The sequence below is a fragment of the Megalobrama amblycephala genome, linkage group LG4 (assembly GCF_018812025.1).
Source record: "Megalobrama amblycephala isolate DHTTF-2021 linkage group LG4, ASM1881202v1, whole genome shotgun sequence".
Lineage (NCBI taxonomy): Eukaryota > Metazoa > Chordata > Actinopteri > Cypriniformes > Xenocyprididae > Megalobrama > Megalobrama amblycephala.
Window position 1 is genome coordinate 4,652,567 of NC_063047.1, and position 25,157 is coordinate 4,677,723.

General features: G+C 38.0%; 1 protein-coding gene across 1 annotated transcript in view; it reads right to left on the reverse strand.

The window, feature by feature from the left end:
• Positions 1–320: 320 nt before the first annotated feature.
• The window catches only part of pof1b (POF1B actin binding protein), a 37,979-nt gene continuing 13,142 nt past the window's right edge, over positions 321–25,157 (reverse strand). Inside the window, exons 4-14 of the mRNA XM_048186522.1 lie at positions 22,594–22,811; positions 22,026–22,059; positions 21,425–21,505; positions 20,711–20,803; positions 12,169–12,282; positions 10,853–11,005; positions 10,313–10,432; positions 9,026–9,154; positions 8,086–8,156; positions 7,833–7,959; positions 321–712 (exon numbers count right to left, since the gene is read on the reverse strand). Coding sequence (XP_048042479.1) covers positions 7,836–7,959; positions 8,086–8,156; positions 9,026–9,154; positions 10,313–10,432; positions 10,853–11,005; positions 12,169–12,282; positions 20,711–20,803; positions 21,425–21,505; positions 22,026–22,059; positions 22,594–22,811 — 1,137 coding nt within the window. The 3' untranslated portion in view covers positions 321–712; positions 7,833–7,835. The remainder of the gene's footprint in view (positions 713–7,832; positions 7,960–8,085; positions 8,157–9,025; positions 9,155–10,312; positions 10,433–10,852; positions 11,006–12,168; positions 12,283–20,710; positions 20,804–21,424; positions 21,506–22,025; positions 22,060–22,593; positions 22,812–25,157) is intronic.

Sequence of the window (25,157 nt, forward strand, 5' to 3'; positions counted from 1 at the left end):
ATTCAAATAGAAAACAGTCCTTTCAACATGTAATAATATTTCACAATGTTTTTAATGTTGTTTGATCATATATGCTTTGCAGCCTTGTTGAGCCTTCTTTCAGCAACATTAGAAAATGCTACTGACCCCAAACTTTTTGTATTTAGTGGGTCATCCTGCTCTCCAGATATCTGCGTGGGCCATTGAAAAACATGTATTGGTCGACCACTATTACCTTATGCATTATTTTCTATATAGAGCATCACCTCTGTGACATAAGAATAAAAAACAGAATAAAATTAGCATAATTAATGTACCCAAATGAATAAGAAAACCAGCAATCACCTTTTACATTACTGACAATGCTTTACTTTCATTCCAGTCATGGTTTATGATACTTGCAAGTCATTTCTCTCCAAATATTTACATCCTTACAGTAGTGTTGACTAGAGGTTGTGGTACATCATATGAAGAGATGACACACAAATATCAGTAGTCATGCTATATCGTAATAAACAATATGTTTCTGGAAGATTTTGTGTCATTAAATGCTTTTCTTGGTTCATACTCCATACGGCATTATCCAATTCTAAAGCCTAAACACTAAAAGTCAGCGCCACCATCACCGATAGGAGCCACTGGGAAGAGGGCGGCATGCAGGGAGAGAGGGAGAGAATAAGATTTGGACAGAGAAAACGCAGAGGCCTCTAAATCTTCTTCTTCCTGTTGATTCCTGTCAGAAAGAAACAGTTGTTTAAGGATTTAGAATAACAGAACACACAGGAACAAATTCATCAGACAGTTTAGTCTAATTATGCATGCTGTATTTTAGTGGGAAAACATATTTTATATTCACTAACTACCTGATAACTATCTTATCCAATTCTGGGAATTTCCATGTCAGTGTTCATTACAGCTTGAGAATGCTTAGCAGTTTTTCAGATTTCAAGATTTGTTTTATATAGTAGTAGTTTTGATAGTATAGTTATACTACAGTTTCTGAGTGATAAAATGTTTCTGGCAAACCGCTCTGACCATTCTTTGTAGTAACAAAATTCTTTGTAGGACACTCAATGGATAGGAGACACGCTGGCTTCCTTCCCAGAAAGTACGCCCAGTGATGAGACTTTGAAAAATTGATTCATCCATTCTGAAAATATGACTACAAAATTTGTCAACTCAACACAACTCAACTTTTGTTAAGATGTTTGGGCACTGCTGGTGTCGATGTAAACATTTACCAGGCTGTATAGAGCTCAAATGCTGCAACATACAGTACATGTTGCAGTTAACCTTTTATCTTAGAAATTATAACTGGTGCAAGAGCACAGCACCTCTGTTTTCTGTGGTCTTAGTGGTGCTTACTGGCACTTCTTTGTCTAAGCAGAAATGTTATTAAATATGCATTCTGCTTTATTGCATCATTTTGTTTTTCATCTTTTATTGTGTATAAAATAATGAGGTCACTGGCAAAAAGTGAGTTCAATGACATCATTAATTTATGCCAGAAGGAGAATTTAGCATTGGCCCTCTATGCCAGGGAGCGATCTATTATTAACTACTGAACAGTGTACTTCAGTGTTCTGTTCTCAGACAAACACATGCTTAAGATAAATGCTCTCGACAAGGTGAGAAATTATGGAAATTATGTGAAACTTCTAGTGCAACTAAAGCAAACATTGTCTTCATACCACTTACACATATCCTACTACTGCTGGAAAGTTTGAGGTTGGTACAATGTTATGTTTTTTGAAAGAATGTATACAATTTAAAGGTCCCGTTCTTCGTGATCCCAGTTTCAAACTTTAGTTAGTGTGTAATGTTGTTGTTAGAGTATAAATAAAATCTGTAATATTTTAAAGCTCAAAGTTCAATGCCAAGCGAGATATTTCATTTAACAGAAGTCGCCTACATCGAACGGCCAGTTTGGACTACATCCCTCTACTTCCTTCTTTAATGACGTCACTAAAACAGTTTTTTGACTAACCTCCGCCCACAGGAATACACAAGAGTTGCGTTTGTAGAGTGTGTTTGTCGCCATGTCGTCGAAACGCTGTTATTTTCATCCCGCAGTCCAATCACCGGGTCTGATTCCGGCTCAAATTGATAGGGTAAAATTAAAGACATGTTTACAACAACACTGAGCGCGTGCATCTCCACGTTATGGTAAGAGGCGTGACCTTTCCGGGCACGGTGCGCTCAGAGCTGTCGAATCACAACACAGGAACCGCTGGCACAATCAGAACTCGTTACGTATTTTTGAAGGAGGGACTTCATAGAACAAGGAAGTCATCAGCCCGTTTTTATGACAGTGCAAACAGCGGTATACAGATAAGTAAATTATGTGAAAAATACTGTGTTTTTTTACTCGCGAAACATGAACACGTTATATTGCACACTATAAACACAATCAAAGCTTCAAAAAAACACGAAAAACGGGACCTTTAAAATAATATGATTACATATTATGATTACATTTACAATTTAAAATAAATTTCACATATATATATTATATATATATATATATATATATATATATATATATATATATATAAACACACACACATACACACTGACGAGCCAAAACATTATGACCAGTCACAGGTGAAGTGAATATCGGCCACATAATAATATCTGGGTAGATTAGATGGTAAGTAAACAACCAGTTCTCGTAATCAACATGTTGGATGCAGGGGAAATGTGCAGGAATAAAAATCTGAGCGACCTTGACAAGGGCCAAAATGTTATGACAAGGTGACTGGTTCGGAGTATCTCTGAAACGACAAGGCTTTTGGGTTGCTCCCAGTCAGCAGTGGTGAGAATTTACCAACAGCCGTCGATGCATGATAGCAATGAAGGCTATACTGTCTGGTCCGAGTCAACAGAAGGTATATTGGCGACTAGCGAGCTGGCAGTGGTGACGGACGCAAGAGCGCGTGAGTGTTTTGCTTAATATCTGTTCTGGGTCAGTTGCTTCGTTTATTCTTTGCTGCTAGGAAGGATTTAATTCGTATCTGTGTTTGTCCTATTTCCTACCTCGACTATATAGAATTGTATTTTAATTGTACTTGTTTAGAATAACAGCTGCGTTTGCAGACTTTATTGGTGTTATTGCCCGCACTTAAGCTTTAGTTAGTTTCGGTTTTCAGCCATTCACGGGTTTAGGCTTTTGCACTGCTGATTTGCAAGGCGGGCCTGGCGAGGGTAAACGTACTTAAACTCGTGTAATTCAGAAGTGAGCAGGACTAGCGAGCTGGCAGTGGTGACGGACGCAAGAGCGCGTGAGTGTTTTGCTTAATATCTGTTCTGGGTCAGTTGCTTCGTTTATTCTTTGCTGCTAGGAAGGATTTAATTCGTATCTGTGTTTGTCCTATTTCCTACCTCGACTATATAGAATTGTATTTTAATTGTACTTGTTTAGAATAACAGCTGCGTTTGCAGACTTTATTGGTGTTATTGCCCGCACTTAAGCTTTAGTTAGTTTCGGTTTTCAGCCATTCACGGGTTTAGGCTTTTGCACTGCTGATTTGCAAGGCGGGCCTGGCGAGGGTAAACGTACTTAAACTCGTGTAATTCAGAAGTGAGCAGGACTAGCGAGCTGGCAGTGGTGACGGACGCAAGAGCGCGTGAGTGTTTTGCTTAATATCTGTTCTGGGTCAGTTGCTTCGTTTATTCTTTGCTGCTAGGAAGGATTTAATTCGTATCTGTGTTTGTCCTATTTCCTACCTCGACTATATAGAATTGTATTTTAATTGTACTTGTTTAGAATAACAGCTGCGTTTGCAGACTTTATTGGTGTTATTGCCCGCACTTAAGCTTTAGTTAGTTTCGGTTTTCAGCCATTCACGGGTTTAGGCTTTTGCACTGCTGATTTGCAAGGCGGGCCTAGCTCGTTTCAATCACGTGTTAATAAGCAGTATATTAATTGTGTGTGCGCGCTGTCGCGGAAGCGTCAGCGGGAGCGTTCAGCCTCCTCGTGTGAAGACCGACTCGGGTAAAGACCTGCGACTCTACCTGCGCGACTCCACCGAGCAACGACACCGGTAGGCACTTAAGTTTCTTCCCTCCTTTCACACTTTTCCTTCTTCCTCAGCATGTGCTTTCAACTCATTCCTGTTGTCTCTCGGCAACGCTCCACTAACCCACGTAAAAGGCAGCGCAATGTTTCTAACCTGCGTCCTGTTTACTCCTCTTCTAACACTAATGCTCCTCTCTCTGTCTCTGTGGGTCTATGGAATTGTCAGTCAGCAGTTAACAAAGCTGACTTCATTCCAGCCTTTGCTACTAATTCTTCTCTTAATATCTTGGGCTTGACTGAGACCTGGATTCGTCCAGAGGACTCAGCAACTCCTGCTGCTCTCTCCAACAACTTCACTTTCTCTCATACCCCTCGCCAATCTGGTAGGGGTGGGGGCACAGGTCTTCTCATTTCTGACAATTGGAAATACTCGACTCATTCCTCTCTTTGCAACTACAATTCATTTGAGTTTCATGCTATTACAATCTCAATTCCTGTCAAAATTCATATCGTAGTAATTTATCGCCCCCCAGGCCAACTGGGTACCTTTGTAGAGGAACTGGACATGCTGCTGTCCTCATTCCCAGAGGATGGTAGCCCACTTGTAGTTTTTGGCGATTTCAACATTCATCTAGAGAAGCCTTATGCTTCAGACTTCCACTCTCTTCTAGCCTCATTCGATCTTAATCGGCTCATCACCACAAGTACACACAAATCTGGCAACCAACTTGATCTCATTTACACACGCAACTGCATCACCGACAACATTCTTGTAAAACCTCTGCACATTTCCGATCATTTCTTCATTACTTTTAATCTACAACTCCCCATTTGTTCACCACCAACCCCGCTACCAGTTACCTTCAGACGAAACCTGCGCTCTCTTTCTTCTTCTGATCTTTCCTCTACTGTATCATCCTCTCTTCCCTCACCCTCACAATTCGCATCTCTAGATGTGAATACAGCAACAGACACTTTATGTTCCACATTAACTTCTTCTCTAGATAGTATCTGTCCTCTGTCATCCAGGCCTGCACGTGCCACTCCCTCTAATCCCTGGTTATCTGATGTTCTTCGTGAACATCGGACTAAACTCAGGGCTGCAGAGAGGAAGTGGCACAAATCAAAAGACCAATTTGACCTAAGTAGCTATCAATCTCTGCTCTCATCCTTTTCTGCTGAAATTCATGCTGCTAAATCTTCCTATTTCCACAACAAAATCAACAGCGCTCCAAACACACGCACACTTTTCAAAACATTCAACTCTCTCCTCTGCCCCCCTCCACCGCCACCCACCTCATCCCTTACTGCTGATAATTTTGCTACATTTTTCACTGATAAAACATCTACCATCAGCAGTCAGTTCTCCGCTCCACACACACAGGAACTCAGACCAACCACACACACAGCCACACACCTCCTCTCTTCATTCTCCCCCCTCACTGAGACAGAAGTATCCAAACTTCTCCTCTCCAGCCATCCCACCACCTGCCCTCTAGATCCCATACCCACACACCTTCTACAAGCCATCGCTCCCACACTTTTACCAGCACTGACACACATCATCAACACATCTCTCCACACTGGCACTTTCCCTAACACATTCAAGCAGGCTCGGGTAACCCCACTGCTTAAGAAACCCACATTAAACACGTCTCTTGTAGACAGCTACAGACCTGTTTCTCTCCTACCATTCATAGGAAAAACACTTGAACGAGTTGTTTTCAACCAGGTGTCATCTTTCCTCTCACAGAGCAACCAATTGGATGTCAATCAATCTGGTTTCAAGAGTGGCCACTCGACTGAGACTGCACTGCTGTCGGTCACTGAATCCCTGCGGATTGCAAAGGCTGATTCCAAATCATCAGTTCTCATTCTGCTCGATCTATCTGCTGCCTTTGACACGGTGAATCATCAGATCCTCCTGTCCACCCTCTCATCACTGGGCATCACAAGTACTCCGCTTCTCTGGTTTGAATCCTATCTCACAGGAAGGTCTTTCAGGGTTGCCTGGAGAGGGGAGGTATCCAAAGCTCATCAACTGACCACGGGTGTTCCTCAGGGTTCAGTTCTTGGACCCCTCCTCTTCTCCATTTACACTACATCACTTGGTCCCATCATTCAGGCACATGGTTTCTTCTACCATTGCTATGCTGATGACACACAACTCTTCCTTTCATTCCAACCAGATGATCCCACAGTAGCTGCACGAATCTCAAGCTGTCTGGCGGGCATCTCGGCATGGATGAAAGAACATCATCTACAGCTCAACCTGGCTAAGACTGAGCTTCTCGTCTTCCCTGCCAATCCGACTCTAAATCACGATTTCAGCATCCAGCTAGGTACATCCTCAATTACCCCGTCAAATTCGGCCAGAAATCTTGGAGTAATCCTTGATGACCAACTCTCCTTCAAAGACCACATTGCAAAGACAGCTCGGTCATGCAGATTTGCACTATACAACATCAGGAAAATCAGGCCCTTTCTAACAGAACATGCAACACAACTTCTGGTCCAGGCCCTGGTCATTTCTAGGCTTGATTACTGCAATGGTCTTCTGGCTGGACTGCCATCATGCACAATCAAGCCTCTACAAATGATTCAGAACGCAGCAGCACGTCTCGTCTTCAACGAGCCCAAAAGAGCCCACGTCACGCCTCTCTTCATCTCTCTTCACTGGCTACCACTTGCTGTTCGCATCAAATTCAAGGCGTTGACGCTTGCTTACAGATCTGCCACAGGCTCAGCACCCTCCTACTTCCACTCACTCTTACGAGTCTACACTCCTACCAGAAACCTACGCTCATTAAAGGAGCGAAGGCTTGTGGTACCATCACAGAGAGGCACAAAATCACTCTCCAGAACGTTCTCGTTCACTGTTCCTTGCTGGTGGAATGATCTTCCTGCCTCCATCCGGAATGCGGAATCCCTGGCAATATTCAAAAGACAGCTGAAAACCCATCTCTTTCGTGAGCACTTAACCTCATATAAAAAAAAAAAAAAAAAAAAAAAAAACCTTCTTATTCCTATCCTTTCACTTCCTCTAATCCCTCTCTATTGTATCTTAGGATAATCTGAGCACTGCCTATAACTTGTATTATGAGCACTTCTTGTCTATTTGCCTCGTCATGACGACTCGCTTGTTGTATTCCTCACTTGTAAGTCGCTTTGGATAAAAGCGTCTGCCAAATGAATAAATGTAAATGTAAATGTAAATATTGTGGCACAAGTCAAACAAAACTGATGGTTATGGATATTGGCAGCAGACCAATCAGAGTGCTTATGGTGGCCCCTGTCCACCGCCGAAAGCACCTACAATGTGAATGTGAGCGTCGGAACAGAATACAAATATTCTGTATTATTATTAGTTGAAAATGGTTGTGCTGCTTAATAAAGAGTAAAAAGTGTCCCCCCCCCAGACTTTGATAAATAGAAAGTTCAAAAGAACAGCATTTATTTGACATTATAAATGTCTTTACTGTCATTTTTTTATCAATTTAATGCATCTTTTCCAAATAAAGTATCAATTAAAAAAAAAAAAAACTTACTGACCCAAACTTTTTAAGTGTAGTATGTATGTAATATTAAATTTAATAAATTATCCAATAAACTCAGAATTTAGCTTTACATTAATAATTTTTTTTTTTTTTTTGGCTGCTGTACCTTTAAGACCTCTATGTAAATGTCCTTCTTTTCTAAAAGCTTTGTTTTTTCTTCAAAATATCATAGAACATTTAATAATTTACATGACCCCTTTTAAGAGACCATGGTAAAAAGCCATTTCTACACTAAAACTGGAGAAATGCCTCCCATTCCAAACAATTTCAAGTCTTACAATCTAGATTAGTCGTGTGGTGACCTCTCCTGTTCTCTCAATGACGACGGTCCTGTCCTCTTTAATGGGTGGTGTGTACTGGTAATCGTCACTCAGCAGACCCAGTATAGGGTACTGGTTCATGTATCTGTTCCATGATAAGAAAGAGTTTACAATGACCATTAAGACTGAATGGCAATTTAGCAATTTACTTTTCACATGGTATTCAGACTATTCATAAGCAATAAAAACAAACACACACACACATACACACCTCTTGGTAACAACAGTCCTCGTCGTACTGCTGGAGTTGTCAACCTTCTGCTGTTTGAGTCGCTTGATCTCCTGAGAATGCAAAGGTCAGAATGAAGTACTCCAGTAGAAAAGTGGAGAGGTATCTGTCAGTCAGATTGTACTATGAATTCACATTCCTCAGGGGTAATGAGGCTGAGGTAACGCAGAGATGGAAGAAATGAAAGAATGTCAACTATGATGTCAATTGCCGCTCCTTATAATTAGAACCATGTACTCCTTCAGTGATTCGTTTAGAAACAGATGTTGTTTTCCTTGAATATGTCAATACTGTCTTCTGAAATAATTCATATCACTAAATATCTATTTTTCCAACAAACATATTTAACAAAAAAGAAATGCGTACAGAATGAACGACTGAAATAATCTTTAACCTGGATTAAATCAAGGTTTATCTGCTAGTTCAGCTGTATCAACTTTAAACCCTAGTTTAAAATGTCACATTTAACACATTTTTTTTCCATGTTTTAGTTTTACAGTAAACCTAGATTAACTGTAATTCTGTTGATCCTGAGTTAAGTCAGGTTTACCTTAAAATTGCTGCTGAGGCGATTCTAGAATGACAGACAGCATATATTACATAGAGGGCATGATGAAAATTAAAAGGTATAAAAATGTACCACCTGTCGGAGCAATAGCCTTGTGGGCAGCACTCTGACATATAGTGCAGATGTGCCTCAGGCGACCTGAGATTGCGTCCCGGCTCAAGGGCCTTTCCCTGTCCTGTGCCCCTCTCTCTCCTCCCTGTTGTTTCCCATCTCGTCTACACTGTCTACTAACAAAGGCATAAAAGTCCAAAAATAGGGACTTCCTCAACTCATTGAGCTTTATGTTTTTCCAGCAGGTTTCTGACACAACACTGTCAGAGCATTTTGTCTCCATGAGGGTGTATGTTGACGTACCTCCTCCTGGTGTCTGATGACGCTTTCACGTTGCTCCAGTTTGGACAGGAGCTCAGTGATGCGCAGTTCCAAGGTGCTGTCAGTGGTGTGTGTTATGGTGCGCTCGGTCTGGATTTTTATAAGCTGAGTCTAAAAAAGAAGAAATACACACAAAATAGATAGTGCTGACTAGATGATTAAAATTGATACTACTAATTGGACTAATTGATTATAATGTTTCTAGCATGTTATATGTTTGGGAACAGTTCTTTGAACCCTAATTGATGGAGTGTGTAGCTTTTCATTTCTTAAACAACCATGTAGGAACTTCAGGAAGACGTATCATGGCCATATTCCAGGATGACAAAGACAAAATTCATCAGGTTCAAACTGTGAAAGAATGGTTGGGAGTAGTGTAACACTAGGTGGGAGAGAGCATGATGAATCATTTTCATACATGAATTGCCACCTCTGAGTCCAGACCTTAAATTCATTGAAAGTCTTTGGGATGTGCTGGAGTAGACTTTACAGAGTGATCGACTCTTGCATTGTCAATAGAAGATTTTGACCAAAAAATTTTGTGCCTTTTGATGGAAATAAATGTTGTGGTGTTATTTCAATTTTGGTCAAGATCTTGAAATTATGAATGATTATACATAATTATTTAAAATATGATTATATATATATAATATTCTAGATAGCTTATTATTCTACATTTTTTGAAAACACATTAGCTTCTTATCAACACTGTGTGTAAGCTGTATAAAAATATATTTCGATCTTCACATTGGTCTGAACAAAAATGGCAGACCCGCTGAATGAAATCACAAATTCAGCCTCTGAAAGTAGATGCCACTTATGGAACAGCAGAAATATAGTGGTTACCCCTGTTAATCTGTAAACAAAGCACTACTGCATAAACACTACTGTGCATATAAACTATTTTATTAGGCCTTATTCGTTGGAACTTTGATTAAACAATTTGATGTGGCCCAATACTGAGCCAAGCATTACTGAATTTCCCTGATATTGAGCTAGTTAAATATCTCCATGCTTCTCAGGCCTTAATCATACAGGGCTGCTGTGCGTGATCACGATCCATGCACTCACAATGCTTTTTTTCCGATTTTTCCTGCTTTCCTATGTTTGTTATGCACCTATGTTTGTTTTCACATACTTTCCAGTTCTTGAATCCATGTGTCTGAAATTCAAGTACTTTCAAGAAGGGTGGGAACCCTGTACATTGAGTACAAATATCATCAACTCCTTTGCATTTTTTGTTTCTTCCCTATATACTTGTTTATTTACCCGCAGGTTCTTGAGTTCTTTGTCCTTCTCTTCCCGTAGATCATTCAGCATCTGTTCGTACTCTCTAGACAGCTCCTGTGTTTTGATTTGGATGGTGGAGCTACTGCACTGCCCTGCCAACTGCAGAAGTGATACCCATAAATGCACAAACATAAACAGTAAATACTGAAACATAATATTATAACATTTATAGTTAGGTTGGACTAGCCACAGTCTACAAAGTAGATTATACTGATATGTGAGTTTGCAGTGTGAATTGAGTGAAGAGTTTAAAGGTCCATGAACCATGTTTCTTTTGTGCTGATTTCACGGCACACTTCACTGCACACATATTATATTTAAATAATAATAAAATATATATATTAAAATGTTACAAAAACAGCATTTTTGTTTAATTTAATACTCTGTAAGTGGATATAATTCAATATTATAGTAAATATTTGCATTAGCAAAGCTGATTGATTTTGGTCATTTATTGAACATGTGCAATTGAAATACAGATTACATTGAATTTTGATGAAGATCCCGAGGTTTGCCCACCTTCTTCCTGAGTAGCTCATTCTCCTGCTCCAGGGCTCTTTTGCTGCCCTCCAGTTCTTTGATACGGAAGTCTTTGCTGGGGTCTTTGCTCTGGAAGGTCATTAGCTGACTTTCTAGAGTACGTTGAGCATTGTTACTTTCCTTCACAGCCGCCTGAGAGAAAAAAAGGACATGAAGTTCTGAGATGGATATCTAACAACATGCACGGGTTGTTAGTTATCATCATTAAAGGGGTCATGACAAGTTTTTTTGCACAAAAAAGCAAATAGTGTGGAAAATGATTATTTTTAAACATTCATTCTAACCCTCTGTCTGAAATGATCCGTTTTTAAGGGGCGGCTCCTTTAAAGCTTGTCAGTAAACAGACACTGTTTACTGTATACAGTGTAGACAGTGTCAGTGATTATAATGTGACGTAATACTCGATTTTGATGAGATGCAACAGTCGCACCCAGTGTAGACAAATGTCAGCCATTGATGTCAGCGATGATGTAAAACTATTTGTCGATGTTTTGCTCTGGAGGCAGGGATTTGCAAGTGTATGTGACGTCACAGATCAAACTAGAGTTTTCAAAAGTACCGACTTCGGCACCAATCGGTACTGAAATTTTAAAAATGTAAATGCTTTGAGTGCTGTTGAGCGGATTCGTAAACACCTCTGATTGGCCATTGTGTTGACGCGCTCATCGGATATGTCTGTGATTGGCTACAATGATCATTTGAAAATGCATGGAAGTGTTTGAATTTGAAAGCGGAAGTGCTTGAAAGCAGGCGTCTATCAGTGGACTAGTCCGCAATAGACGCCTGCTTTCAAACGTTCCCGTGTGTATCTGTGTAAGCACTCGGTGAAGAGCGTCAATGATGACTATTTACAAAGTTTTTGAAGCATTGATCATTGAAGCCAATCACAGACATATCCGATGAGCCATGAACACAATGGCGAATCAGAGGTGTTTACGAATCCACTCAACAGCCCTCAAAGCATTACATTTTTTAAATTTCTGTACCAATGTGGTACCGAAGTACCGAACTCTAGATCCCACAATATTTAAACAAGCTGTTTTTGGAGCTTGATTAAATAAATGCTTTGTTTATAATGAGGAGGACAATTTAAGCTATGAAACTTGCAGGATGTTTTAATGGTAGAAATACCTCTTATATGTCAAAAAAATCAAGGCAAATTTGATTTCTCACGTCATGACCCCTTTAAAATGACTACTTAATCCATTAACTGTCTTCAGTTATTATATAATGCTAGTTTTATTGGTGTTGCATTGTTGGCAGGAGTGATGAATTATTATGAAGTGAAGTGGTACCTGCAGTTGTCTGTTGTGCTCACGTACGGTCTCCAGTAGTCTGTCATATTGCAGAGCCTGATCTGCCTTAAAGCTTAGATCTCTCTCCAGCTCCTCCTTCTCACTCTCCAGACGCTGCAAACGCACACAGTAAATCTAGATGCAACTAACCATATAATTGTGCATGGTTAGGGTAGTAAAAAAAAATAGGCCTATAGATTTGTAAAAGGGAGAAATACTGTAGAAGCTAGTCAAAATATATGCTAACAATATATTCATATATATAATATTTTCAACAAACCTCTTATCACCTTGTCTGATAAATTATAAATAAATTAATTAATTATTATTATTATTATTTTTTTGCAATAATGACCATCTGACTGTACATTATCACACCTTTTAGAGCTAATTATCAAATAAAATAATGATTTAAGTGCTTACATTTTATATTAAAAATTTTGTAACAAGAAAGGCTGCCAAGGACAATTATCAAATATATAGTTCAGTGGTCACTAACTAGGGCTGCACGAATTATCAAATTAAAATGAAACTGCAATATGGTTAATGATGGGTACACACTAAAAGATTTTTAAAATCTTACAAGATTTTCAAAATGTTAGAGACTACAAACATGATGACAAAAAATCCTAGATTTAACCGTTTTGCTCCTATAATGTGTGGTGTGGTGTGCTGTGATGTGACAAAGACAGCACACCACACACAAACAGATTTTCAACCAGAGTTCCAACTGTGAACACAGGAAATCTCACAAAATCTCTCAAGACTTCAGAATACACATGGCAGACGATAGGCAGGAAGAAATTGCGATGATAGTGTTTGGAATGATTTTGACAGAAAATTCATGGGAAAAAAAAGGGGGGTTTGGGTAACGTTGTGGAGACGGTGGGAACATGGTCTTTGCTTTGTGCTGCGCCATGACTGTGTTTCTTATGCTTCCGTCTTCTGTCAGCTCACTTTCTGATTGTATATTGTTTCGTTTCAAGTGATAATCTCCAGAGCGTGCACGAGTTTGTCCTCTGGGTTGCCCCACACATCAGGATTTGAATACAATACGTTGAATATTTACAGTGCTCAGCGTAAATGAAAGTAACATTTTAAACAATATCTCAATGAACACAAAAACAATTTCCAATCTGACAAGACTAAGTTTTATATTACATCTGTTTAACTTATAACATAAAAGTAAAGTTAATGATATAACTTAGAGAACAACATTTTCAGTTTTACTCAAATTAGGGTGATGTAAAAATGAGTACACCCCACTTAAAGTCTCTGGAGCAAAGCTCAATTTTAGACTACAGATGTCTAATTTAACAAGAATTCAATGACAGGTGAGTCTAATTATTCATTACTAGGGATGGGTATCGTTAAGGATTTAACGGTATTACTACTCTTACCGATACTGCTTATCGATCCGGTACTTTAACGGTATTCTTATCGGTACTTTTTGTTATATATATATATATATATATATATAGAGAGAGAGAGAGAGAGAGAGAGAGAGAGCTTAATTAACTTTGCTTTATATTATATAGTGTCTGGCATTTTTGGTGTTTTATATAAGATACAGTAAGAACATGAACAAAGAAACAAACTGCCAAATACAATAAAACAAAGACACAAATGAAATAAAGTGCTTTCATTTGTCATTGTGTTCATGTAAGTAATATAGGCCTAGCCTATAAAAGAAATCTAAGTAACCAAATGTAAAGTAACACTGCATGGTTTTCACAGTATAAATTAATAGATTAACTCTTATTAAAGCTAACTATATTCAGAAGAAGTGCTGTGAGTGATTTTTTTCTTTGCATTTTGTTGTTTGATTAACACTGATGGCATAATTGTCAGAAGGTGACTGCTGTCACTTTAAGACAGGGGCGGAGCCAGACATTGCAAACATTCGGGGCTTAGCCCAAATCTATATTTGTCCAAAGACATTTAAATTTTCTATTAACAGCTTTACTGACATGAAAGGAGCTTTTGTTGTCGTATTCTTGTTTAGAAAATGTACATTATTTGACACTGTAATTTGTAAAACTTTGTTGGATGTACCAGCTCTAGGGGGGTCCGGGGGCATGGCCCCCCGGAAGAAGATTTTGTACATTTTAAGGTTAAATGCATCAATCTGGTGCACTCTGGAAACTCAAAATTAAGAGCTTCAACCCATGTACAGTGTGCAAATTGAACAAAGAAACAGCGTTGACTTGTACCTGGACATTAAAAAGGGTTCAAACATCTTTTTTACAATACTTGTGTACTCATTTCTTTTTAAAAGATAAATCCTTGAGCTTTTATTTTGATCACCAGATCACCAGCTGATCGCGTGTGCGCAAATGTGCGAGAGAGAGAAAGCGCTGCCGGTGTATGGTCGGATACTGTAGAAAAGCGGTATTGAACTGCTTAACGTATTTTAATAGAGAGATATGTTTAGAAATTATATTTTGAGAGCACTGTTAAGAAACCTCAAACCTGAAATTCCTGCTCGCTGACTGTCTCGCACTCTTGCGGTTGACTGTGCTAGCTCCTCCCCTACCTGCTGCATATTCAACAGAGAGGAAGAAACGGTGTAGCCCATAGGCTACCGACAGCAAAGAAATGTATTCTATAGGCTAGATTATTTTTAAGGTCTATTTTTACAGGCTGTATGCAGTATATGCAAAGTCAAAGCGCAATGAAATAAAACAACTTATGATTTCGGGGGTTTGCATAGGCTATTGTCCAGTTTCATATTTGCTCAGTGACTGTCATTACATTCGGGGCTTGACTCAAAACATTCGGGGCTGAAGCCCCGGCAAAATCGGCTGGTGCCGCCCCTGCTTTAAGACAATAGATATTAACACACATCGGATTTTCTCCCAGCTGTTCATGTACACTTCCGATATAAACTGCATTTATGTAGCTAAACACACTCCAATTCGGTCATTTTAACATACTATTGTGTGTATTTGATCTTTTGGACGTGCACCTGAAGCCCAACGTGTAATTTGTTTGTCTATTTGCGATCCGTTTTGAAGCGCGCGCCGCAATTCAGCCTGAGGAACAGCGTCTCTTGTGCGGATTATTGTGCTTTCAACGTTTTAAACGTTGATAATAATTTTCAAACATTTACTCCAATTTAGCAACAGTAAAGACTGCATTTTACAACAATCACCGACTGTGCTGATTCTTACCTTAAGTTTGAGTTTAGGGAGGAACGAACGCGCGCAGCTGTGAAGAGAATGAAGGTGTGCCAGACGAAACGTGTGCCAGTTTTTAATAGTTTTACCTCAGATATATTCTTTCTGATGATCCTTGAAAGCCAACATCAAAATCAAAAATAAAACTAGCTTAATATCAAAGCACAGGCCTAAAGTGTATGCAGACGTTTAGTTTTTTAGTTCTCTCCTCAATCGTCACCATTAGGCTAAACAGGGCTTTCATGTGAGCGGCTGCGCGCGCTGTAGCTTCTCTGCGTGAGCGCGATCTCTCTTCTTGCGAAAGCAAAAATTCATCATAGACAAATGTCCTAATATTATTGCATATAGAAACAGCTGGCGACTCTGGCGAGATAGAATCTGCAAGATAATGTCTATATAGCAATAATAAATGCACGTGTATTTTCTTCATAATTTCTCTAGTACCGATAGCAGAACTGTTAACGTCAGAGCTTATCGATACACCGGTCTTTCAAAATTTAGCCCCGGGGTCAATTTAATACCGGGTTTCGGTACCCATTCCTATTCATTACACAGGTGTCCAGCAGATAGTTGACTATAAAAGGGTGTTAAAACCCCTTCCCATTTCATGCTGTCAGCAATGGCACCACATGGAAGAGAAATGTCACAAGACCTGAGAAAAAAAAAACATTTTCTTTACACCAGAAAGGTGAAGGCTACAAAAAGATCAGCAAAGCTTTTCTTATCAGTCAGAATACTGTAGCAAAAGTGGTACAAAAATTTTAAAAAGGTGGAACTGCAACCATCTCACAGAGATGTCCAGGTCGTACACGGATGTTAACACCTCGACAGGAGCGTCTTCTGATGAGAAAGATTGAAGAAAACTGGCATGCAAGTTCACTGCAGTTATCTAAAGAAGTAGAAAGCCAAATTGGGGTGACTATTTCCCATGACACAATACAGCATACACTGTATGGTGTCGCAAAGGTGAGGAATACAAAGAAAAATGCATGGTGGCTACAGTAAATCATGGTGGAGGTAGTGTCCTTATGTGGGGCTGCATGAGTGCTGCTGGTTTCGGGGAGCTGCATTTCATTGATGGCATCATGAATTCACAGATGTACTGCTCTATACTGAAAGAGAAGATTTTACCATCACTCCGTGCCCTTGGTCATCGTGCACTTTTCCAACATGACAATGATCCTAAACACACATCTAAGGCCACTGTTGGATTTCTGAAGAAGGTGAACAGGGTGAAAGTGATTCAGTGGCCAAGTATGTCTCCTGATCTGAACCCAATCGAACACCTATGGGGAATTCTGAAGAGACAAGTTGAGTATCACTCTCCATCCTCTCTAAAAGAGGTCATTCTTGAAGAATGGAAAAAGATAGATGTTGCAAAATGTCGCCAACTTGTTAATTCCATGCCCAGAAGACTTGGTGCTGTCATTAAAAATCATGGAGGCCGTACAAACTACTAGATCTAGTAGTTTTTGTTGTGGAGTGTACTCATTTTTGCATCACCCTAAATTACACATTTTTCACCCTAACTGAAAAATGTGTAATTTAAGTTATATTATTAACCTTACTTTCATGTTATAAGTTAAACAGATGTTGTATAAAACTTAGTCTTGTCAACATTTTGGAAATTGTTTTTGTGTTCATTGAGATATTGTTTAAAATGTTACTTTTCAAAGGGGGTGTACTCATTTATGCTGAGCACTGTACGATTTGCGATCGGGATGGCTCCAACATTCTTCCGAGGAGATTCAGTCACTCTTAACTAGGGATGGGCCAATACCACAATTTTGGCTTCGGTACGGTACCACAATCTAATACCGGTATATCGGTATTAAATCGATACCTTTCAGGGTCTAAATTTTGGCTCGAGTATTGCACATAATTTTACTCATTCTCGCAGGTTTCGCGTTTACAAAGCGGGAAATTACTGCAAACGTTTATTAGCAAATTAATCAACACAGATTATCACATCAAATCAGTAATTGGTTACCACTTATAGTACACTTGAACCCACAGTGTACTACAAGTGGTAACTAAATACATTTTTTAAATACAGAGATAGTATATTAAAAGCACATTTTAGTTCATATTTCATGGTGTTTCAAAATAGCACAGTTGAGTACACTTACATGTTCTTAAGATTATCTTAAGAAGTACTAAAGAAGAAACTTTAGTATATAAGTACAAAATTAGTGCGCAAATTGTGATACAACACTTTTGTGCGCGTTTCGGACAACTGACGGAAATCACATGCCCACGTCTTTTTAAACCTTGCCAATTTGAACATCCAAGTGATTTTATCATTCAGTAGTAACGTTCTTAGGAGCTCTTTGAGAGATGGTTTCTTTGTACTTATACAACAAACAACGCACACACAAGCCGCCTGTATAGAGCTCGCGCATTCCGAATTGAGTTGTTTTACCTTAAAGTGACAGGTGCTTGGCAAGGCTTGATGGTTCTTTATCATTTTTATAAGCAAAGTAATTCCAAATTATGCGTCTACTGCTCTCATTATTATTAGTTTTGGGAGTGTTGAGTGAGATTCAACTGCTTTATCCATTTTATTCCTCTATGTCATAGGTCACTAACAGGTGGACCGCGGTCCGGGTCTGGACCCAAAAGCCGTCCCGTACGGACCCGAACCTATGGCCAAAACAGAAGGTTATGATTTAAAACCTGACGGGGCGCTTCTATATTACCCACGCAGCTTTTGTAGTCTTTACGGTAGTGGTTTAGCGGATGATGAAACACACAGACCAATAGAGTACCCCAGGGATGACAAGTTTTTGTAGGCCAACCCGGAAGTTAGCGGCGCACGGGTTCCCTCGATTGAAACCCTTTAATTTTTCCCATAGACTTTTGGAAAATCGCAGAAAATAAGCTCTGTGTTTAACAAAGGGTTATGACACTTACACGTTTTGTCTATCAAGATAATCTTTACAAGTTAACACAACATTTATAGATTTTGAAGCCTAAATAAAGTCGTCAGATATTAAAGGCTAACAGTAGGCTGTAAATGTACTACAGCACACCATGGTAGCGGATCAACGTCACCACCACCAAGCTTCCTCAAACTTTATTTAGAAAACAACTTTATTTATAAACATGCTCGCTGATTATGATCTGCGCAGTATATGAATACTTATCCACTTTTTCATGAGAAATGCTGTCCAAATGTCCCGTTTTTAATGATGAAGTCTAAAGTCCCCGCCAAAGGAAGTAGTCCCTTTTAGCAATTTGTTAGCAACCGCTGATTTTAAGACACAGTAAAAGTTTAAAAAATCACAAGTGGGTTATAACTGGTGTGTTTTATGTCATAGATCAAAACGTGAAAGTATTTAGTGGCTTTGTTAACCACAGACCTTATTTCAGGCGATTTAGCAAAACTAGAGTGCCTCAGTGATGACGCATTTTTGTAGGCAAAATCGAAGAAGCGAGTTAGCATTTTAGGACTTCCGGTTCCAACGCCGTCAAGTCTATGGGTTTTTTGAATGGGTTTTTGCTAAATGCAAAAATAGATTTTTCTAAAATAAGTGTTATAGTATAACCAGCAGTGGATTGTGAAATAAATTTGGTGACAATGCAGTGTGTTTTGAGGGAAATTAGGTTGTAGCTGCTTGTCTACATTACTACGATTGAAAAGAGGTGTTATTTGTGTAATAACAGCATTTGGCTCATGATTAATTGATCCGGGAAATTCGAATCTGTGAATATGTGGCTAACTTTACTTAAGTCAGAACATGCTTAAGTTTGAACATGTACAATCTTTTATTTATTTTCTCTCATTTTGAAATGTAGCTCTACTTTATTTAGCTAATGAGAGAACATTATATCTACTACAGTCATACATATTTGTTCAGTTCTATTTTACGTGACAATAAATATTGTCAAAGTTTTTGAATTGTACTGAATTCATTTGATTTGACAGTCAGGAACTGATTACATGCAGATGTTGATACAACTACTATATATATATATATATATATATATATATATAGATATAGATACAACTACTATACTATATATATATATATATATATATATATATATATATACACCACACTAACTTGTTTGACATTATGATCTTCCGACCTTTGCTTCAAGAAATTTTCTCTAACTGGACCTCTTTAAATTTTAGTTGAATACCCCTGCTCTATGTTGTCACATTTGTCGGTTTTGCGTCAGTTTGGGTAGCAAACCTAGCGGTAGGGCTGTCGCGATAACCGCAATATCGTAATACCGCGCTTTTGATGAGCTAACCGCAGAACACTGCAAAAACCGCAACAACCGCGATAGTTTTCTATTTTTTGAAAGGTTATGTCTTTCTCGTTGTACACTTCATACACGTGTACTAAATATTAAATAAGGTAATAATGATAGCATAATGTGTACCATGGTGTTTTTGTACTTTTGTACAGAGGCTCCGTAGATTTGAAATATTAATATATTAATATTAATAGTAATAATAATAACATTATTATTATTATTTTATGTTAATTAGTACAATAATTGATTAGATTTTTCCCCAAATCATGCAGCCCTAGTTGTAACATAAAATATGACATCAGAATGCTACAACTGACCAATCAAGACCAGTCAGATGTCACACACACCCATAGCATGCAAATATACACAGTGCATTCAGTGTACTTCCGTATTTCTCAATCAAGTTTGCAATACTTCTAGCTTCAAATGAGAAAGCACACAAAGCTTAATTATAAGTAATTAACTTTTGTTGATTATTTAGGTGAGTGAATAGTGAAAAATTTCAAACATAGACACTGACGTAGTTGCTGTTTTCAGTAGCTGTTGGCTGCTTCACGTTGGCTTACCAATTGAAAATATGCCGCATGCATTTGTGGTGACCCTGTAATGGTTTATGTTTAACTGAGTAGAAGCTTTGTTCACTCAAACAGGAAATTACCCCCTGCTAAACCAACAAAGCAGGTTGGCTTTCTGTGATATTCTTTTGATATACTGTATCACAACAATCTGAATTTGTACTTGCAGAAGCAAGATGCATTTGACATATGTCAACTTTTTCTTATGTATAATCGAAGAACTGGAAATATTTTGTTTAAAATACTTTTATAAAATAGTTTTACCCGTAACAAAATAATACTAACATAATGTTGAAGGGCAGGGGGCTGTTGTGTAGCTGTTATCATACCCTTGAAATTGTTTATACATGCATCACACCTTGAAAAACACACGGTCTGCTGAAAGCTGGGTTGTAAAACAAATGCACACCCACAGGGCAAAACCTGATATGTTTCATCATCATATCTACAGTGGCAACTGGGAACTGTTTCTGCAGGACAGGAGGCTGTTGGCTGGTTTAGTGGTAGAATAATCGCACTCACCCTCAGATCCTCCTGCATATGCACTAGCTCCTCTCGCAGACTGCTGAACGTGGCCATCAACAGACGCATGGTCTTATCAGCTGTCACACGAGTCTAGATGAGAGAGAGAAAGACAGTTAAATCACATATATCAACTTTTTTGGAGGAAAAAAGTAAGAGTGACATGTACCCAAGTATGGCGTCCCATTCTCAGAATTTGCACTCTGGATTTTCACCCACCCAGGTGCACACACTCAGCAGTGAGTATTGAACACACACACACACACACTGTGAACAGCAGTGCACAGCATTTTTGCTGCAGTGCCCAAGGAGCTCAAAGGCACCTCAGTTGTGGTTAATGAGAGTGGAAGAGTACGCTGTTCATTCACTCCCCCACCTACATTTCCTGCCAATACTGAGCCCCTGGTTGTTCAAAAAACAGAAAAAAATGACAGCACTTAATCTAATCTAACTTGCTCAATAAAGTTGACCGAATATCTAAAGTTGATGTTGAGTTGAAGCGAATATCTGTTTTTATCATAGTCCCCGCCCCTTGTGAAATAAACAGAATGACTGTGAGGCTCCGTTGTGCCTGGAGGAACATGTGTTCCTGGGATAGGTTTATAAGCTTATAATCTGCTGCTGTCAGGAGAGGTGTCTGAGGGTGGGGTGTACTGAGAGGTAGGTGGGGCTGAGTGTGAGAGGGCAGGGCAGATATTCATAATGTGAGCTCACCTGCAGCAGGTAGCGGATCTGTTGCTTAGTCAGTTCAGACACTCCTTTAGGAATAAGACTCTCTATTTCTTCTTTTTCCACCTGCAAACACACATACAGACAAACACGTGTTTAACAATTTCATCATATATATTCTTCGACAAAGCTGCAACAACATTTTTTTTATTAAATCTTATATGCAAATTAAATTAATCTTTTATTCTTTCTTTCAAAATAACATTAATTATTAATCATTATTACAATCAATATGCATACAATATGTAAAAATATAGAATGTCATATAATGTAACTTTCCAAAAACATTTTTTTGACATTTTATATTTTTACATATATATATATTTTACAGGACATATATCACTGATATTTTTTAATTAATGCTCCAGTGAAAATATCAAAAAACAAACATTCTCATAATAGAAGAATAGGTGTAATCAAATCACTGTGTGCATAAACTGCACTTTAAATTGACTTTTGAACAAATTAATATCAATGGAAAAAAAAAGGGTTCTGAATTAACCATAATTGAAACTTGAAATCCTGTATGCAACATGGAAAACTTTCAGCCAACATCACAGGAACTGAACAATCTGCCACTCCCTACCTTGTAGTCAATGGTGGGGTCCAGAAGGTGTTTCCTGCAGAGACAGAGAACAATATGAATGAGTCAAAATGAAAGAAAGAAAAAAAAGAGCCTTAAAGCAGAGGCGTCCATAGGTGTTGCTGTTCTCACAATCATTTCTAAGGTGTAAAGTACAGAACCTCTTAACTCGCCATGAATCACTGGATTGAGCATTGCTCTTAGACAGCTTTAGACAAGGTGTAGAGGTTTCAGGTTTTTGATCACTCTAATGAGTCATTTGAGAAAGTGACCGTAGATTAAGTAAAGAGATGAGATTTCCTTTTGGTCTGTAATAGATTTTTCTCATTATGTGTCAAGTCTTCAATCATCTACATAGTGGCTGACAGGGTTAATGGCTGTTATTTGCATGCAAATCTTCAATGTAAATTCTCCTTCAAGACACACAGGGAGGAATTCACTAAGAAAAAATATGTGAAACACAATTTACAGTATATGAAACACAACTACAGTGTATCTCATTATAATAGAAGCATGGTATTTCATTAATTAGCTTGCAAAAAGCATTAAAATGCTGAAGGACGTGCTCTACCTTCCCCGGATCTTCGCTACATGCTCAGAGATGCAGGTGTGAATATCGGAGTTCTTGCGGTAAACCTCGGCAAGAAGCTCACCAAAGAAGCGGTTGTCCAGCTTGGCGACCGGTTCCACCTCGATTACCTCGGTCTTGATCTCACTTGAGAAGCCATTCTTTATTTCTCTTAAGTCCACGACTTCCTCCCGAATGCTTGAACTCTCCACCAACTCCGACTGGAAAAATTTAAACAGGATGTGAAGAGAGGATACTTGGAGTAGGAGTGCACAACTTTAGTTGAGTTACATTAATTTTATTAGATGTTATACTCAAAAGTTTAATATTAAACAAATCAGCTACAGGACTGCTCTTCCTTGACACATGCAAAACATGATTCTTATATAACTGTCAAAATGGAGGAAACTTTTTAGAAGAAGCCAACAAACTCTGTCTATGTATACTTAGAAATGAGGGTTTTTTACACTTTTACAAGTGTGTGTTTTAAAGTAGATTGTGAGTGATGCATATGACAGACAACGACATACGAGAGAAATCTGTCAGTCCACACCTCGATGAATAGTAAGTTAAACACCACACCCATGTGTATGGATCCAGATCAGACACCTCATGAGTGACCTCTCTAACAATACAAGGTCAATAAATGCAGATAAAACTACATGCTGCATAAAATAAAACTACATGCTGGGAATTAAGTGGACCATAAAGGTGTAAGGTCTTTATAAGGCTTATAGTCGCATTTAGAAGATTAAAGCTGGCCGATAATAGTTTACATTTTGTGACACAAGCAATTAAGTAGTTGACATTCGCTGTATAGTATATATCGTATATGCGAATATCAAGTATACTCTATGTGTGCCTATAAACTTGGACACAGTTATATATCCAACTTTATATAAACAGCTAAGTGATAATATAGTTACATTTTGCAAAAAAAAATTTTTTATATATATATATATATATATATATAAAAACACAAACAAATAAAATTAGGGCTTTTCTATTTACACAGTATATTATTTTTCTCTGTCACAGAAAAAAAATTGATAACTTTTAAAATTTTAACAATGTAAAAGAGAAAACAGACCACAAAACATGATATTTTACAATCATAGATAAGGCTGTGAAAGGAATAGTGTTTCAAATAGCTTGATATTTTTGCATTCTAAAAGCTTTAGCAATGTTTGTGTAGTGTTTCAGAATGACTGATGGCACGACATAGAATGCAAGGCACAGAGCAACAGTTTTGTCAGTTCTCCAGTAACTTCAAAACTCAAGGTGTGTCGGAGTGGTCGGGCCAGATTCCACTGATCTGTGAGAGAGAATCACACAAGGATTTACTCAGGGTCTGGTTACTAAACACTACATAAGATCTTTAGGTTTAAATTTTAATCATCTTGACATAACTATAAGTCATTTACCAAGATGACTGATTTAATTTCTCTAATCATGATTCTGGTCCTCATCATTCATTGGTTTTCTACTTTAAGAGAAAATTCTCTTAAATTTAACTAAATTTAAGTTAGAAGTGAATGGGTGAATCTCACCAAAAACATGCCCAGGTCAGACTTCACCTCAAAATTAAAAGACACAAAATAAGAAATTATATAAAATAAGAAAATATATGAATTATAAGAGAATAAATCACATTTTAAGACAATTAAGATCATATTTTGATGACAAGTAATTGACCATGACTTGTCATTTCACTTTTTTTTCTATTATTATCAATAGTGATTCTCATTATTTATTAATTTATCCTTTATTTAACCAGGAAGATCCCATTGAGATATCACAATCTCTTCTTCAAGGGAGACCTGGTCAAGACGGCAGCACAAAACAGTACTAAAACAAAACTTAAAATAGATCAAACAAGTTGATAAAAATAGGGTTAAGAAAAGCACTTACAAGATGCTTAATACAGACTGCAAAATATATTTAAAAGTATTCAAAAGGTGGCTGAAGCATGATCTAGTACCATAACTGTTTGTATAAAATGTTAAGAGTTTTAAAATAAATAAAGATAATTTACCTATAAGTGCCATAAATATTTGCAATAAATAATTAGCAATAAATATGCAAATTCCTATATTGTAAAGATGGCCATGCTAAAGATTCATAAAGTATGCAGTGATGTGTGTGTGATTCTGCACCACACACAAAACGTAACGCTGCTTGATAGACAGAGTCCAGTTTCCTTAATAATGACAAAGATGCATGCATATAAACAAAGTCACCATAATCAATTATAGATTAAAAAAAAGAGATCCTTTTAGAGAGATAAATTTTTTTAAGCGATAAAGGAACACCAATTGTTCCTTCTTCAGCAAATTATCAATGTGGACGTTAAAAGCTAGTTGTCTGTCCAACCATACGCCTAAATATTTATGAGAGCTAATTTTTTGTGTGTGCCATCTAAAGTTGAAATTGCCTTATCTGTTTCCTTACAATGAGTATGAGTAAAAATCATATATTTTGTCTTTTTTAAATTTAAAACCAATTTTAATTGCAACAATGCATGTTGTATTACATTAAACACATTTTGTAAGTTCGTAGAGCTTTAT